Source organism: Peromyscus leucopus, chromosome 19 (assembly GCF_004664715.2).
Source record: "Peromyscus leucopus breed LL Stock chromosome 19, UCI_PerLeu_2.1, whole genome shotgun sequence".
Taxonomy (NCBI): Eukaryota; Metazoa; Chordata; class Mammalia; order Rodentia; family Cricetidae; genus Peromyscus; species Peromyscus leucopus.
In genome coordinates, this window is record NC_051079.1 from 78,251,884 (window position 1) to 78,271,075 (window position 19,192).

Sequence of the window (19,192 nt, forward strand, 5' to 3'; positions counted from 1 at the left end):
TGTACCACTGTCACTGGACTGCCTTTCACCTGTCTGCTGGAGTGGTTGGATGTTGAGTTTAATACCTAGCCCTGTCAATAAAATTATTTAAAATAGGATATAGGTTTTAATGTCATTGGGAATGCTGAGAATAACATGTCAAAGCAAGAAGCAAAAACCTGCAATTGCAATTATGTTTACAATGGAACCTCAACTTTTAAAGAAATAGAGAAGAAAAATTAAAATAGTCTTGTTAGAAGTGGTTGCCTCTAGAATCCTATTTCTATTGCCTGCTCAGATTTTCTATTTGAGTATATATAATTTTATAATCAGAAGATGAAGATACTATTTGCAATGCTGTTCCACTTGAATGAGAAATGCAAAGAGATATACAGGGAGAAGTTACATGACTGAAAGTCTACAATGGATTTTAGTGGTTTTCTGAGACCAAATGGGAATGGAGAGTGAAAAGCTCCAGGAGGAGGGTTGTTTTTTTTTTTTAATCATATCTGTGAATATTGAGTAGCTGAAATCAAAGGAAACAATGTTATTAATTTTCCTCATTTGCTAGATAATCAGCACATAGCCTGTGTTGGTCCATGACTAGGGTAGCATTGGATCTCAGATTGAGGGCTGATTGACCTACTATCTGAACATCTGTGCTTAGGGGAACAAACTACTTGAGTAAGGAGAATATGTACCTTTTGCTGTCTTAACTTTATTTTAAAGGTGTTAAAAAGTAAGAAATGGAATCTTGGGTACCCAGAGCAGTGCTAAGGGGGAGTCATAGGACTCATATTTGCCCACTGGGCTGCTGAGATGTATGTAATAGTCCTTGTCTTCCAGTGACTACTCAATGGGCATGGCCAGCAATGGGGTGACAGCTTCAGAAATGAAAAGTTGGTCTTTAATAGGACGAATAATTGTGATAGAGATGCCTTTGACATAGTCTTAAGTCCCTCTATAAATATCTTGTGTGTGTGCCTCTCTCATGCCTGTGAGATATCCGTGCTTCTCTTTGTTAAGGTAAAATTTTCCCAGCACTTGAATTCTAAAGATTTGTGGTTTTGTTAAGTTTAGGACCCAAGTTCAGCCTTTATTTCTGTGTACTGATTTAAATATCATAGAAATTATCCTTTAGTTGCACTGTGATCACATGACCTGTGCATGGTCAGTTTGGTGCCATCACTTCGCCCTTTCTAACATACACTCTCCTTTGTGTACATAGTGTACCTGTGGTATGATATGTGCAAAGACTCTGCCTGCTTTTTGACCATGAAGGAGACAGACCTGGAGGCTGTTGCAACAGCAGTCCAAAGGGTTGCTGGGATGCTTCAGCGCCCAGACCAGCTGGACAAAGTGGAGCAGTATCGCAGAAGGGAGGCTCGGAAGAAGGCTTCTGTGGAGGCCAGGCTAAAGGTAGGGGAACATAGAAATCACGGGACAGAGTCATTTGTCTTAAGTTTCCGCTCTTCCCTACCCTGCTTGCCTACAGCCCCCTATTTTATGGAGATATTTGTCTCAGTTGAGGTTCCCTCCTCTCAGATGACTCCATCTTGTGTCAAGTTAACATAAAAGTTAGTCAACACAATATAATATATATTATGTGTATATATATTTAAATCTAGATTATGTATATGAGAGAGAACATGGTATTTTTGTCTTCTTTCTTACTGTTTTCTCTAGTTCCTTTCATTTAGAACAACAGTTCTCAAACTGGGGGTCACAACCCCTTTGGGGATTGAATGACCCTTTCACAGGAGTCACCTAAGACCATTACAAAACACAGATATTTTACATTACGATTCATGACAGTAGCAACATTACAGCTATGAAGTAGCAACAAAAATAATTTTGTGGTTGGGGGTCACCTCAGCATGAGGAACTGTATTAAAGGGTTGAAGCGTTAGGAAGGTTGAAAACTGCTGTAGACTATTTCTTCACACCTCCTAATCTCCTTTAAATTTCATGGTGTGTTTGTCTTTGTGTGTGTACTTATATCTAGTTTCTGCACTTCTGAAAGAAAACATGCAATATTTGTCTTTCTGAATTTCACTTATTTAATGTAAAATGATCTCTAGTTTCTGTCATCTATTTTCCTGCAAATGACATAGTTTCATCCTTCTTTGCAGTTGAATAAAATTCTGTGTACTTTATCCATTCATCTGTTGATGGATATCTAAGCCAGTTCCATGTCTTGGCTCTTGTGAATAGTACAGCAATAAACACTGATGTGCTCATGGTTATCTCTTTGGTATGTGACTTAGACTCTTGGATATATACCTGTGAGTGATACAGCTGGATTGTATGGTAGTTTTATGTTTTGAAGATAACTCCATACTTATTTCAGTGACTATACCAGTTTACAGAACAACCAGCAATGTATAAAGAAGGTTCCTTCCCCACCCCCACCATTGCTATCATTTGTTGTCATTTGTTTCAGTTTAAAAAAGAAAAATGTTTCTTCTTAGATTCATTTATTTCATTTTATGTATATGAGTGTTTTTTTTCTGCAAATATGTATGTGTACCTATGCTTGCCTGATGCCTGCAGAGGTCATAAGAGGGCATTGGGTCCTCAGGAACTAGAGTTATGAATGGTTGTGAGCCCCCATGTGGGTGCCGAGGACTGACGCCAGGCCTGCAGGGGCAAGAAGTGCTCTTAACCACTGAGCCATCATCTCTCCAGCTCCCAGCATTTTTTTTTTTAACGATAGCCGTTGTGATCAGAATGAGATAGAATATTAGTGCACTTTTATCTTTTATTTGGCTATTTTTGTTTGTTGTTTCTTTGTGTGTGATGTTTTTGGACATGTACTTCTGGCTGGCTTTGTACTCCTTATGTGGCCTCAATGTCACAGTAGTTCTTTTGCATTGGGCCTTGACTGCTGACTTTACTGTTGTGTGTCAGTCACCACATCCACATTGAGTATAGTTTTAATTGCATTTTCCTGAAGACTGATGTTGAACTTTTTGGGTTTTTGTTGTTGTTTGTTTTTGTTTTTGTTTTTTGCCATTTGTATTTCTTCTTTTGAGAGCTGTCCGTTTAATTTGTTTGTTTGTAAATGGATGACTTGGGGTTTTTGGTGTTGAATTTTTGAGTTCTTTATGGATGGTCAGTATTAATACCCTGTTAGATATAGAGAAGGCAAAAAGTCTCCTGTTCTGTAGGCTGTCTCTTGACTTTTTTGATTGTTTCCTTTGTTGTTTAGAAGCTTTTTAATTTCTGGCTGTCAATTCTTAATTATTACTTCTTGAGCCTGTTTGAGTTCTTTTCAATGTATGTTTGCCTGTGCTTATATCTTACAGTGTTTCTCTGTTTTCCTCTAGCATTTTCAAAGTTTCAGGTCTTATATTTTACATACATCTTTGATCCATTTTGAATTGATTTTTGTGCAAGGTGAGTGGTAGGGATCTAGTTTTATTCTTCTGCATGTAAATACTGCATTTTCCCAATACTGTTTATAATGAGACTGCCTTTTCCAATTGTGATTTTGATACCTTTATCAAAAACTAAATGGTTGTAGTTATAATGCATTTATTTTCTTTCCTGTATCATTACTAGCCTATTCCATTGGTTTGTGGGTCTGTTTTTGTGTCAGCACCATGCTGTTTCTATTTCTTTCACTTTGTAGTATAATTTGAAATCCAGAATTGTAATGCCTCAAACTTTGTTCTTCCTGATTAGAATTGCTTTGACTGTTTCGAAGTCTTGTGCTTCTGTAACAATTTTAGGATTGCTTTTTATTATTATTGTTTTGTTTTTACATATCTCTTAGTTCTTTGAAATTTTTGAGTTTCCCATAATGTGTTTTGATAATATTCATACCTCTAATTCTTCCCAGACTCATCCCCATTTCTCTGTTCAACCAACTTTGTGTCTTTCTAAAAAAAAAAAAAGAACAAAACAAAAACAAGCAAGCAACCACTTTCCAAGACCAATTTGTGCTGCCCAGATATTCTTAGATGTGTGGTCTTCCGCTGGAGTGTGGTCAACTTACCAGGAGCAATGCTGTTAGAGAAAACTGACCCTTCCTTTCCCAGCAGCTAACAATTGCCAACGGTTCCACTGCTAGGGGTGGAATTGTGTGCCCAACTCCTCTCACTATGCTGGAATATGGTCTGGTTTGGGCTTTCACAGGTTTTGTCAAAACCACAATGAGTTCAAATGTGCAGCTGCCCTACTATATCCAGAAGATGTTTCCATGTGGCCATCCACTCCCTCTGGCTCTTACATACTTCTGTTACCTCTTCTACAATGGTCCCTGATTGAACATTGTGGGGAAGAAGGGGCAGTGTACAGTAGATATGTTCCCTTTAGGGCTGAGCATTCTACAGTTTCTTATTCTCTTTTTTCTTTTTCTTTCTTTTCTTTCTTTCTTTTTTTTTTTTTTGTTTGTTTTTTGTTTTTCGAGACAGAGTTTCTCTGGGTAGCTTTGTGCCTTTCCTGGAATTCACTCTGTAGCCCAGGCTGGCCTCAAATTCACAGAGATCCGCCTAGCTCTGCCTCCCAAGTGCTGGGATTAAAGACATGCACCACCACCGCCTGGCTCAGCAGTTTCTTATTCTCTGCACGTTGGCCAGTTATGAGTTTCTGTGTTAAAGACCATCTACTGAAAATAGAAGCTTCTCAGATGAGGATTGAGTGATGCATTGATCTGTCTGTAAAATGATAAATCATTAGGAATCAATTTAATACTGTGTCCCTTTAGCAAAATAATAGTAGGTTCTCTTCTAAGTCGTATGAACTGTTTAACCATAGGTTCTTGGCCCAGTAATGATGATGCCAGGTACAGGTTTCATCTTGTGGAGCTGGGTTTAAATCCAAGCAGAAAGTAGTTGGTTACTTCCATGGTGTTTGTGCAATGACTGCACCAGTAGACATGTCTTCACAGGCCAGTCTTTGTTGTAGCTCACTGAGTTTACAGCTGAGTATGAGTGATGATTACTCAGTTTGGGGAACATAAGCTTTCAGAGCTTCTGGATTTCATTGGTGTCTCCCTTGTCATCTCTAGTTTTTTAGTTTGGGTCTTTTTTTCCCCATCTTGTTTTTTTTTTTTTTAAAGAACTAACTCTTTAAATAATTGACTCTATGTATTATCCTTTTAATTTTGATTTCATTAATTTATGTCCTGATCTTTATTATTTTTTGATGTCTACTGTTTTTTAATTTTTCTTGTTCTTGTTTTTCTAAGATCTTGAGGTAGATCCTTAGCTAATTGGTTTGAGATCTCTGATTTTTTTTTTTTCATTGTAATCATTCAAAGCTTTTCTCAAGATAGCCTTAGCTGTATCCTAAAGGTTCTGATAAATTATGCCTTCATTTTTACTTACTAAGAATTTTTACATTTCTATTTAGATATTTTTAATGACCTACTACTGATCATTCAAGAGAATTTTTCAGTCTTCCAATTATTTTTATAGTTTCTGTGGTTTCTCTTGCTGTTGATTTTTAGTTTTATTCCATTGTTATCTGATAAGATATAAGAAATTATTTGAAATTTTTGTTTTTATTAAAACTTACTTACTGTATGTACTAAAATGTGATCTATGTTGAAGAAAGTTCCATAGCTTAATGAGAAAAATATTTATTATTCAAATGTTGGATAGGATACTCTGTAGAATCAGGTGTGTCTGAACTGTTATAATGAGTAGTTATGAATGCAGCCCAACATAAAACTTATAAGCTTACTTAAAACATGAGATTTAAAAAAAAGTCCCATTGTGCAGTTGTTGACCACAAACTTTATAGGTAACGATATCATGTTGCAGTATCAATAGGTTAGACATGCTTGTGTACAGAAAACCTCTTAAGTCCATTTGATCTGTAGTATAGTTTAACACTGAGGTTTATTTATTGATTTTTAGTCTCGATAATCTATTGATAATAGTGGGATTTTTGATTAAACCATTATTAAAGTATTAGGACCTGTCTGCCTCTTTATGTCCAGTAGTATTTTATGAAATAATGAGACCCATATTTGGTGTGTATATATTTACAGTTGTTATATTTTCATATTTTTAAGATCTTTTTATTCATTTATCTTGAATTATGTTGTTATTATGCCTCACTTTAAATTTTTTCTTTTTTATTCTTCATATATTACATCCTGACCATAGTTTCCCTTCCCTCTTCTCCTTCCAGCTCCTTCCCCACCACATCTCCTCTCCCCCGGCTCCCCTCCTCCTCCTGTTTCCCTTCAGAAGAAAGCAGGGATATCAATCAAATGTAGCATATCAAGTTACAATAAGACTAGGCACACACCCTCATATCAAAGCTGAACAAGGCAACTCAGTAAGAGGAAAGAGTCCCAAAAGCAAGCAAAAAGTCAGAGATATTCCCTGCTCCCACTATTAGGAGTCCCAGAAAAACATCAAGCTACACAACTACAATATGTATGCAGAGGACCTAGGTCAGAACCATATAGGCTCCCTGACTGTTGTTCCAGTCTCTGTGAGCCCCTAGGAGCCCTGGTTAGTTGATTCTGTGGGCTGTTTTCTTGTGTCCTTGGCTCCTCTGGCTCCTACAATCCTTCCTCACCCTCTTCTGCAGGATTCTCCACACTCCACCTAATGTTTGGCTGTGGATCTCTGCATCTGCCCCCATCAGTTGCTGGATGAAACCTCTCTGATGACAATTGTGCCAGTCTCTAGTCTATAAGTATAGCAGAACAGCATTAGGAATCATTTCATTGACTTTATTTTTTAATTGGGTCCTAAAAAGACACTTGGTAGAATGTTGCTCTTCACAATCCTTTCTGGATCTATTTATGTTAGAATTTGTGTTTAATTCTTACAGGAAAAGTCTCTTCTAACTCTTCCAAAGAGATCAGCCCTTTGTCAGATATGGGGTTGGTGAAAATCTTTTCTATTCTATAGGCTGCCATTTTGTTCTAATGATGATGTCCTTGGCTTTACAAAAGCTTTTCAGTTTATGAGGTCCCATTTATTGTCAACAGGAAGTTGTCTCCTGTTCATTGTATTCAAGGCTATTCCCTACTTTCTCTTCTATCAGGTTCGATGTATCTGGTTTTACGTTGAGGTCTTTGATCCACTTGGACTTGACTTGAGTTTTGTGCAGGGTGATAGATATGGATCAATTTGCATTCCACTACATGCAGACATCCAGTTAGACCAGCACTGTTTGTTGAAGATGCTTTATTTTTTTCTATTGTTTATTTCTGGCTTCTTTGTGAAAGATCAGGTGTCCGTAGGTATGTGGATTTATGTCTAGGTCTTCAATTTGATTCCATTGATCAACCTGTCTGTTTTTATGTCAATACCTTACAGTTTTTATTAATATAGCTCTGCAGTACAGCTTAAAATCAGGGATGGTGATACAGCTTAAAATCAAGGAACTTGCCCGGCGGTGGTGGCGCACGCCTTTAATCCAGCACCGGAGCAGAGGCAGGCGGATCTCTGTGAGTTTGAGGCCAGCCTGGACTACCAAGTGAGTCCCAGGAAAGGCGCAAAGCTACACAGAGAAACCCTGTCTTGAAAAACAAAAAAAAAAAAAAAAAAAAGAAAGAAAGAAAGAAAAAGCTACACAGAGAAACCCTGTCTTGAAAAACCAAAAAAAAAAAAAAAAAAAAAAACAAGGAACTCCAGAAGTTCTCTTACTGTATGGGATCATTTTAGCTATCCTGGGTTTTTCGTCATTTTTCCATATGAAGTTGAATATTATCTTTCGAAGTCTGTAATGGATTGTGTTGAAATTTTGATGGGGATTGCATTGAACCTGTAGATTACTTTTTGTAGTTGGTTTTATTTACTCTTTGGAGGCCCACCACCCAACTCCCAAATAAATACATGGAGACTTATTCTTACTTATGAATGCCTGGCCTTAGCTTATTTCTTGCCAATTTTTCTTAACTTAAATTATCCTGTCTATCTTTTGCCTCTGAGCATTTACCTTCCTCTGTTCTATATACCTTTCTTTCCTTCTTATTCTGTGGCTGGGTGGCTAGCCCCTGGCCTCCTCCTTCTTTCATTCCTCCCTCTTCTCTTTTTCTCCTATTTATTCTCTCTGCCTGGTAGCCCTGCCTATCTCTCTCCTGACTAGGTATTGGCCATTCAGCTCTTTATTAGACCAATCAGGTGCTCTAGTTAGGCAAAGTAACACAGCTTCACAGAGTTAAACACATGCAACATATCCTTGCATCATTAAACAAATATTCCACAGCATACACAAATGTGACACTTTATTTATTTTTTTTTTTGGTTTTTCGAGACAGGGTTTCTCTGTGTAGCTTTGTGCCTTTCCTGGATCTCGCTCTGTAGACCAGGCTGACCTCAAACTCACAGAGATCTGCCTGGCTCTGCCTCCCGAGTGCTGGGATTAAAGGCGTGTGCCACCTGACACGTCTTAAACTAACATTCCACAACAGCTTTTGGTAAGATGGTCATTTTTATTATGTTAATCCTACCAATTATGAGCATGGGAGATCTTTCCATCTTCTGATTTTCTTCAATTTCTTTCTTCAAAGACTTGAAGTATTGCCATACAGGTCTAGTTTGATTGACTAGAGTTATCCCAGATATTTTATATTATTTGTGGCTATTGCTATTGTGAAGGATGTTATTTTCCTGATTTCTCTCTCAGCCCATTTGCTATTTGTGTATAGGAGTTTTTTTTGTTTTTTTTTTTTTAAGTTAATCTTGTATCTAGCCATTTCACTGAAGATATTTATCAACTGTAGGAGTTCCTTGGTAGAATTTTGGGGGTCACTTATATATACTATCATACTATCTGCAAATAACAATACTTTGACTTCTTGCTTTCCAATTTGTATCCCTTTGATCTTTAGTTGTCTTTTTGCTCTAGCTAGAACTTCAAATACTACATTGAATAGATATGGAGGGAGTGGACAGCCTTGTCTTGTTTGTGATTTTAGTCGAATTGCTTTGAGTTTCTCTCTATTTAGTTTGATGTTGGCTATAGGCTTGCTGTAAATTGCCTTTATTATGTTTGGGTAGGTCCCTTGTGTCCCTGTTCTCTCCAAGACTTTTATCATAAAGGGATGTTAGATTTTGTCAAAGACTTTTCAGCATCTAATGAGATATAGATTTTTTTCTTTCAGTTTATTTATATGAAGGATTACATTGTTAGATTTTTATATGTTGAACTATCTCTGCATCTCTGGTAGATGATCTTTTTTATGTGTTCTTGGATTTATTTTGAGAGTATTTTTTACATCAATGTTCATGAGGGAAATTGATCTATAATTCTCTTTCTTTGTTGAATCTTTGTGTGGTTTGGGTATCAGGGTAATTGTAGCCTCATAGAAAGAGTTTGGCCATGTTCCTTCTGTTTCTATTGTGTGGAATAATTTGAGGAGTATTGGTATTTGCCCTTCTTTGAAAGTCTGGTAGAATTCTGTGCTGAAACCATCTGGCCTTGGGCTTTTTTGATTTTGAGACTTTTAATGACTGCTTCTATTTCCTTAGGGGTTATAGGTCCATTTGAATTGTTTTTCTGGTCTTGATTTCATTTGGGTATGTGGTATCAATCAAGAAATCTGTCCATTTCTTTTAGGTTTTCTAATTTTGTGGAGTACAGGTTTTGAAGTATGACCTAATGATTCTCTAGATTCCCTCAGTGACTGTTGTTATATCCCTCTTTTCATTTCTGATTTTGTTAATTTGGATATTCTCTCTCTGCCTTTTAGTTAGTTTGCATAAGTGTTTGTCTATCTTGTTGATTTATCTCAAAGAACCAACTCTTTGTTTCATTCTTTGTTTTGATCTCTTTGTTTCAATTTTATTGATTTTAGCCTCAATTTGATTATTTACTGCTATCTACTTCTCTTGGGTAGGTTTGCTTCTTTTTGTTCTAGAACTTTTAGATGTGCTATTAAGTTGCTAGTATAAGATCTTCCGAGTTTCTTTATGAAGGCACTTAGTGCTGTGAACTTTCTTGTTAGCACTGTTTTCATTGTGTCCCATAAGTTTGGGTATGTTGTGCATTAATTTTCATTGAATTCTAGGAAGTCTTTCCTTCTTTCTTTTTGCCTTGACCCAGTAGTCATTCAGTAGAGAGTTGTTCAGTTTCTATGAGTTTGTAGGCTTTCTGTGGTTTCTGTTGTTGAAATCCAGCTTTAATCCATGGTGGTCTGATAGGATATAGGGGGTTATTTCAGGTTTTTTGTATCTGTTGAGACTTGCTTTGTGACAGAATATGTGGTCAGTTTTGGAGAAAGTTCTGTGAGGTGCTGAGAAGAAGGTATATTCTTTTGTGTTTGGGTGAAATGTTCTGTAGATATGTTAGGTCCATTTAGTTCATAATGTCTGTTAGCTCCCTTATTTCTCTGTTTAGTTTTTGTCTGGATGACTTATCCATTGGTGAGAGTGGGGTATTGAAGTCTTCTACTAATAATGTGTGAGATTTGATGTGTGATTTAAGCTTTAGTAATGTTTCTTTCACAAATGTGGTACCATTGCATTTGGGGCATAGATGTTAAGAATTGAAACATAATCTTAATGGATTTTTCCTTTGATGAATAGGAAATGTTCTTCCTCATCTCTTTTGATTAATTTTGGTTTGATGTCTATTTGTTAGATATTAGAATAGCTAAACCACCTTGCTTCTAAGGTCCATTTGCTTGAAAAATCTTTTCCCAACCCTTTACTCTGAGGTAATATCTATCTTTGATGTTGAGGTGTGTTTCTTGTATACAGCAAAAGATGGATCCTGTTTTTATATCCATTCTGTTAGCCTGTGTCTTTTTATTGGGGGAATTGAGTCCATTGATATTGAGAGATATAAATGACCAATGATTATTAATTTCTGTTATTTTGTTGTTGTTGTTGTTGGTGGTGGTGGTGGTGGTGCGTGCGTGCGTGCGTGGTGTGTGTGCGTGTGTGTATGTGTGTGTGTGTGTTTTCCTCTTTTTGTTTTGCTGGTGTGAGATTATTTATTTCCCATGTTTTCATGGGTGTAGTTAACTTCCTTGATTTGGAGTTTTCCTTCTAGTACCTACTGTAGGGCTGAATTTGTGTGTAGATACTGTTTAAATTTGATTTGTCGCGTGTGCACACTTAATAGCACTGGAGCAGAGGCAGGGATTTGTGAGTTCGAGCAGTGGTACCAAGTGAGTTAGAAAGGCGAAAGCACACAGAAAAGTCTGAAAAAAAAAAAAAATTTGACTTTGTCATACAATATCTTGTCTTTTCCATCTATGGTGATTGAAAGTTTTACTGGGTATAGTAATCTGGGCTGGCATCTGTGATCTCTTAGAGTCTCCAAGATATCTCTACAGGCCCTTCCAGCTTTTAGAGTCTCTGTTGATAAGTCAGATGTAATTCTAATAGGTCTACCTTTATATGTTACTTGGCCTTTTTCCCTTATAGCTTTTAATATTCTTTCTTTGTTCTTTATGTTTAATGTTTTGATTATCATGTGGCAAAGGAACTTTCTTTTTCTGGTACAATCTATTTGGTGTTCTGTAAGCTTCTTGTACCTTTATAGGCATGTCCTTCTTTAGGTTAGTAAAATTTTCTTCTATGATTTTGGTAAAAATATTTTTTAGGTATTTGAGCTGGGATTCTTCTCTTCTGTACCTGTTATTCTTAGGTTTGGTCTTTTCATAGTGTCCTAGATTTCCTGGATGTTTTGTGTCAGGAATTTTTTAGATTTAACATTTTCTTTGATCAGTGTATCTATCTCTTCTATCATATCTTGAGTGCTTGAGATTCTCTCTTCTATCTCTTATATTCTGTTGCTGATGCTTGTGTCTGTAGTTCCTGTTCACTTATCTAGATTTTCCATTTCCAGAATTCATTCAGTTTGTGTTTTCTTTATTTCTTCTATTTCTGTTTACAGGTCTTGAACAGTTTTATTCATTTCCTTCACCTGTTTTGATTTATTCATTTCTTCCAATTGTTTGTGTTTTCCTGGATTTCTTTTTTTTTTTTTAAAGATGTATTTATTTATTATGTATACAGTGTTCTGTCTACATGTATGCCTGTACATCAGAAGAGAGTACCAGAACTCATTATAGATTTCTTTAAGGGATTTATTCATTTCCTCTTTTTTTGTTGTTGTTTTGTTTGTTTTTTTATTTTTTCAGACAGGGTTTCTCTGTGTAACAGCTCTGGGTGTCCTGGAACTCACTTTGTAGACCAGGCTGGCCTTGAACTCACAGAGATCCACCTGCCTCTGTCTTCCAAGTGCTGGGATTAAGGGTATTCATTTCCACTACCATCTTGATAAAGTTAGTTTTAAGGTAGTTTTCTTATGCTTCCACTGTGTTGGAATATTCCGGCCATCTGTAGTAGGATAGCTGGGCTCTGGTGGTTGTATATTGCCCTGACTGTTGTTGATTGTGTTTTTACATTGTTGTCTAGGCATCTGAATCTGGGATGATTATAGATCTAAGTGCCAATTTCTGCGTTTGTCTTTGTTGAAAAGGTGTTTTGTTCTTTGGTTTCTGTTTTCTCTTTGGTCTTCTAGTCTGTGTCGCATGGATTTCTGGTGTCTGGCATGACCTCTGGTCTATCAGGGAATCACCAACTGAGTTGGGGGCTGGAATTCTGGTGGCTAGCTTGGTCTTTGGTTCAGCAGGAAGTCTCTGCCTGAGTTAGGGGATGGGACATGGTAATGAGGAGAGAGTGGGGATTGGGAGTAGTAGGCAGGGGCACTGAGAGAGTGGTAGTTCTGCGGGTGGGCCCACCTATCTGGGGTTTGTCAGCCCACATGGTCTCTGGTCCGGGAGTGAATCTCTGCTTGAGTTAGCTTCTCTGTTCTTCTGAATGGTGTGGCCTATGCCTGAGCAGCTAATATATGCCTGTGCAGGTGGGAGCATAACAGTGGGTGGTGGTGGTGGTGTGGGAGGGGTGTAAGTGGGGTGGGTTGTTAGTATTCGAAACCAAGGGTGTAGGAGGGTTCTCAAGGGCAGGCGGGCCTCTTTTCTCTGACTGGCCTGGTTATACCTTCTTGGTGGATTGTTCCCTTAATTAATATGCATCTGTATTTATATTTTCTGACTAATTGTGCTTTTAAGACTACTTTATCAAATCTCAGAATAGTGATCTAATTTTTGTTTGAAATCTACTTTATTCTGTTTCAGAAAAGCTACGTCACCTTTTCAGCTTTCATTTGTTTAGTAAATCAACCTCTATCCTGTCATTCTCTCTGTGAATATCCTTGCCAGTAAGGCGTGATTCTTGTAGACAATAGATACTTGGATCTTCTTTTCTCAATCCAGTCAACTAGTTTGCATCTTTTAATTGGAAAATTAAGGCCATTTTATATTTAGTTATTGAGAGCAGTTGGACTAATGTTTGGTCTTTGCTCTCTCCCTAGCCAGATAGAGTTTTGCTGGTTTACTGAGCTGGATATGATAGAATCTTTGTTCTCCTTTGTTAATCTATTACTTTTTAAATTTATTCTTTACTGTACTCTCCTGAATGAAACATTCCTCCTCCCATGATTCTTTTAAGTATCATTGAAATGTAAAGTATCATTTAAAATGTAACATTGTTCTGTTCCCAGGCAGTATTGAAAAAAAAAAGTTCCTGTGTTGAGTCCATTAAATTGTTCTTTTTCTTTTTTTTTTTTTTTTCTTTTCTTCTTCTTTTTTCTTCTTTTTTTTTTTTTTTTTTTTTTTTTTTTTTTTTTTTTTTTTTTTTTTTTTTTTTTTTTTTTTGGAATTGGGTAGTTTTTGTTCTCCTTAAATGATTCTTTCTGAACTTGATTCTCACTGGAAAAATTTATTCCTTAGGAAATCATATATGGCTGTCATTGGCTCTGCTTACCTGCATGATGTCTCCCTTAGGCTGCAATCCAGTCACAGCTAGATGGGGTGCGCACAGGCCTGAGCCAGCTCCACAGTGCCCTGAACGATGTCAAGGATATCCAGCAGTCACTGGCAGATGTCAGCAAGGACTGGAGGCAGAGTATCAACACCATTGAGAGCCTCAGAGACGTAAAGGATGCAGTGGTGCAGCACAGCCAGCTGGCCGCAGCTGTGGAGAACCTCAAGAATATCTTCTCTGGTGAGCGGCAGATGGTAGAGGGGAGTTGGGGGAGGATTGAGGTGGCTGCTAGAACACTGTGATGGTACCTTTCCAGACACATACCTGCCTTTCCTTCACACACTGGGAGCTCTGTGAGACATGCAGAGGCAGGCCAGCATTTCTCTGCAATGTACTTTTTAGGCCTGTCCTCCAGTGCACAGTAAGCTCGATTCTGTCTGCTCAGATAACTTCTCTGAATATGATTGGAAAGAGTCAGTTGAGCAAAGGTAAATAAGGACCAGTAGAGAGCATACCATTCTGTGTCAGGTGGTGGTACAGTGCACAGCCAGTGCTTTTGGCTGTGGACCAGTGTCTAGGAGTGGTCTGTACAAGAGTAGAGGGGTAGCTGACTTGGTGGGATGGGAGACAGGCCCTGGACCTGTGAGAACAGCAGTTCTTAAGCTAGGGCAAGTAAGTGCACAGGCCAGCGAGCAGGTGGGATGGGAGCCAGGTGGGTAGAAGAGAGCAGGGCAGGAGTCTCAGTGTAACAGCCAGATATGGGAGGATCCTGGGAAAGAGGCAGACTGACTGACCGATTACCTGTGTTAGGGAATGCAGAATGCTTTACAGCTCATCCATGTCAGCTGTCTCCAGTCATGAACTCTTTTCAGTGTCTAGAAAATCTTGAGAAACATTGGCCAGTTCCCTAGTGATATGACTGCATTAGGGCTTTTCTTTGTAGAGAGATCTGTTCAGATTTTCTACTGTTTTGTTTCTCAGTCTGGTAGGGTTTTGTTTCTAGGAATTTGTTTGATCTGGGTTGCCCAGTTTCTTGGTATTCAGTTTTTCATTGTTCTCTCTTACAGTCTTTTTTATCAATTTCTGAAAAATTAGTAAAAATATTCCTACTTTCTTATCTTAATTAGAGTCCTTTTTCTTAGACTATTTGAGCTAAGGGTTTGCCAGTTTCCTTGATCTTTTCAAAGGACCAAGTTGTCTCTATTGATTTTTATTTTCTGTTTTTGTATTCTCTATTTTGTTTATCTATTCTGATCTCTATTATTTCCTACCTTGTAGCTTAGGGGTTAGTTATTCTTTTTATAAGATTTACTTATTTATTTTATGTATATGAGTGTTTACCTACATTTATGTTTGTGTACCACATGCATGCTTAGGGCCTACAGAAGTCAGAAAAGGGCATTATATAGAGTAACTGGAGTTGTAGGTGATTGTGAGCCTCTGTGTGGGTGCTGGGAACTGAATCAGGTTCTCTGCAACAACAGCAAGTACTCTTAACCGCTGAACCATCTCTCTAACTCATCTTCTTCTTCAGCTCCTTAAGTTGTAAAGTTAGGCTGTTGGTTTGAGATCTTCTTAATGGAAGCTGCTCTAGAAATACGTTTTTCATTGTATCCACTGCTGTACTGCATCCTCCAAGTTTTGTTATATTTTCATTTTCATTCTTTTCTACATACCTTTCAGTTTTCCTTAGGGTTTCTTCTTTTCTCTGTTGATTAAAAGCAGTGTTTAATTCAACAGAATTTGTAAATCTTTCAGTTTTCCTTCTGTTACTGATTTCTAACTTTATCTGTTTTATTTGAAGAAGATACTTTTTACACCTATATGTTTAAAAATCTACTGAGACTTAGTTACCTAAATGCAGTCTACCTGGAGTCTTTTCCTGTGCAGTTAAGAATATGCATGCTGTTCCATCTTCAGATCTTAACTTCACTAACATGAAAAAACTATTTCTACATAACTTCATCCCACCCTTCTTCAGTTTCTTCTTTATACCTTGAATATGTCCAAAACCAAACTGACATTGTATTTGTTTTTCAGATCATATAGAAAACAAAAAAATTATGTTAAATACTTGCTTTTGTTTTTACTTTTGTTGAGATTTTCCCTACTTCATTTTTTATTTGTTTGGGTTTTATTTTATTTTATGTATTTGTATTAGAATTTTTAGGTGGTCTCATGTAACTTACGCCAGTCTTGAACTTACTATGTAGTTAAATATGACTTGAATTTTTGATCCTCTTACCTCTATCCCCTAAGTACTAGAATTACAGGTGTGTGTCACCATTTCTAGCTGAAATGTCTTCATAGCTCCCAGTTATTGTCTTTTTACAAGTTATTGTCTGTCTTTCCATTTCTCTCATAGGATTTCCCTCTAGCATGTCCTACAGACAGGTCTAATTGTAAAGTTTTTTTCAGCTTTTTCTTACTTGGGAATCCTAATTTCTCTCTCACTTTTGAATGATTGTTTTGCTATAAAAGATAAGAGATTCTTGGTAAAAAGCTGGGCTTGATGGCTCACCACTGTAGTCTTAGCACTTGAAGGCTAAGGCAGGAAGATTGTTGCAAGTTTGAGGTCACTATGGGCTATAGATTGAGACCTTATCTTAAAAAAAAAAAAAAAGAAGAAGAAGAAAGAAAGAGAAAGAGGAAAAAGAAAAACCATTGCTAGTTTTTTTTTTTTTAAGTGCTTTCAGTATATAATCCCCAAATACATCTGGTGTCCAAAATTTCTGATGAGAAATCTGCTAATGATATTTTTTAGGAGTCCTTTTATGTGATAAGTTTCTTCTCTTACTGCTTTCATGGTTCCCTCATTCATTGATTGATTGTATTCCATCTTAGTATGGATCTCTTGGTTTACTCCTCTTACAGGTCATTGAGCTTCTAAAATATTTACATTAATGTCTTCTATCAAACTTTGGAAGATTCTAGCCATTATTTCTCTAAAGGGTCTCTCCCCTCTTCTCTCTTCTTTTGAGGTTACTACAATTATATGATGGTCTGCCTTATGGGTCCATGAGTTCATCTGGGCTCTGTCTACTTCCTTTAGCCTTTTTCTGTCTGTTCCTGATAATTTCCGTTATCCTCTCTTAACATTTTCTGGCTCCATCTCCTGCCTGCTCAAATTCTCCTTGCACCTACTTTAATAAAGCAGTTGTTTTAATTTTTATGTCTGGTAGACCTGACATCTGGTCTTTTCTGAAGCACTGTGTATTGAGTTTTTTTTTATATACCTTTGAATGGGGTGTGCTGGTAGTGTGCTGTGTGTTCTGTTTCAGGCATTTGATTCTAACATGATAAACCTGGATATTGGGATCTGTTAGAATTCTGGTTTTAGATTGTTTTACACAGGATCCTTTTATGTCTTTTCTAAGCCTTTTCCTATGCCTGAGCATGCATAGTGATTTTTTCTGACATGTCCTGTATGTATATGCATGTATACACACACACACACACACACACACACACACACACACACGCATGTGTGCGTGCGTGCGTGCGTGCGTGCGTGTGTGTGTGTGTGTGTGTGTGTGTGTGTGTGTGTGCTTTTGAATGCTCTTATCTGATTGACTTCCAAAGAGATAAAAAGAAAATTGGAGAAAGGAAGGTAGTCATCCTCTTTATTTCCTGGAGTTCACATCAGAAGTAGTAGCTATAAAATATTAGAAGCAGCCTTCAATAATCAGAACATGGATCACCATACTTAAAGCATGGGATTTTTTATTTATTTTTTTTTTTTGAAGCTTGGGAAAGATGACATTCACTGGCTTAGAAAAAAACACATGTAGCTGGACTTGACCATAATTACTTAATTTCCATCTAGGAACTTCTCCTGGGAGTTACTAGCCTTTCATAGACTCTAGAGTTCAGAACCATTAGGGTTTGTTGGGTAGCTGTGCAAGTAGAGAGATGGATGTCAGGTGCCTCCTCCTTTACCTGCTGTCATCTCTATGTGTACACACAGCCTTTATGCATTTTAACTGAGTCAACTTGTGCCTTTCTCTAGTGCCTGAGATTGTGAGGGAAACCCAAGATCTCATCGAGCAAGGGGCTCTCCTGCAGGCTCACCGGAAGCTAATGGACTTGGAGTGCTCGCGGGATGGGCTAATGTGTGAGCAGTACCGCATGGACAGTGGTAATAAACGGGACATGACCCTCATTCATGGCTACTTTGGTAATACACAGAACCTCTCTGATGAGCTGGCTAAGCAGCTGTGGATGGTGCTGCAAAGATCACTGGTCACTGTCCGCCGCGATCCCACCTTGCTGGTTTCCGTTGTCAGAATCATTGAAAGGGAAGAAAAAATTGACAGGAGGATACTTGATCGAAAAAAGCAAACTGGGTTTGTTCCTCCTGGGAGGCCCAAAAACTGGAAGGAAAAAATGTTTGCCATCTTGGACAGAACTGTGACAACTAGAATTGAAGGTACACAGGCAGACACCAGAGAGTCTGACAAGATGTGGCTTGTGCGCCACCTGGAGATCATCAGGAAGTATGTCCTGGATGATCTCATCATTGCTAAGAACCTGATGGTCCAGTGCTTCCCTCCCCACTATGAGATCTTTAAGAACCTCCTGAGCATGTACCACCAGGCCTTGAGCACTCGAATGCAGGACCTCGCGTCAGAGGACCTTGAGGCCAATGAGATCGTGAGCCTCTTGACATGGGTCCTAAATACCTATACCAGGTAGAACTGATTTCATGCCTTATGTGTTCTTTTATCTAGGAACTTCTAAAAGCACACTGACCAATAGTTTACAAATAGTCTCATGTGTTTTGAACTGGTACCTTTTTCTGGTTTGTGAATGTCTTTCTGTTTTACCTGTTGGGGATTACTCTTGAGGATGAACCACCTCGTGTGGTTACAGTTGTTTCTATGTGGTCTCTGCTGTCTGCCTTGAGCACTCTGTTGTGTGCCATGGTATTATTTTCTGTGCTCACTGTGTGCATTCTTGCTTCTTCACAGTGATTCGCTGAGACAGGTATAGTATTGGAACATTTTATAGATTAGGAACATGTGGCCCTAGGAAATTCAGTGACTTGTTCAGAGTCACCAGGCTGGTGAAGAAATCACCAAGTTTAGTTTTCCTTACAGTCCACTGCAACAGTTAATCATCCAAATATAAACAGTTGTACACTAACTTAGTAGTCCATACCTGTAGTTCCTGAGTTCAGAGACTTGAGTGGAAAGATGGTTTGAGCACAACCCGGGCAGAATAGCAAGACATATCTCAAAAATAAAGAAATAGCCGCCGGGCGGTGGTGGCGCATGCCTTTAATCCCAGCACTCGGGAGGCAGAGCCAGGCGGATCTCTGTGAGTTCGAGGCCAGCCTGGGCTACCAAGTGAGCTCCAGGAAAGGCGCAAAGCTACGCAGAGAAACCCTGTCTCGAAAAACCAAAAAAAAAAAAAAAAAAAAAAAAAAAAAAAAAAAAAAAAAAAAGCAACAAGAATAT

The 19,192-nt window shown here is 37.9% G+C and overlaps 1 protein-coding gene across 2 annotated transcripts in view; it reads left to right on the top strand.

The window, feature by feature from the left end:
- Nucleotides 1-19,192, top strand: part of Exoc3 (exocyst complex component 3) — a 31,215-nt gene that overhangs the window by 465 nt on the left and 11,558 nt on the right. For both annotated transcript variants that reach the window (XM_028873644.2, XM_037197247.1), the window contains exons 2-4: nt 1,208-1,398; nt 13,754-13,973; nt 17,743-18,424. In XM_028873644.2, the coding sequence (XP_028729477.1) occupies nt 1,225-1,398; nt 13,754-13,973; nt 17,743-18,424 (1,076 nt within the window). In that variant the 5' untranslated portion in view covers nt 1,208-1,224. The remainder of the gene's footprint in view (nt 1-1,207; nt 1,399-13,753; nt 13,974-17,742; nt 18,425-19,192) is intronic.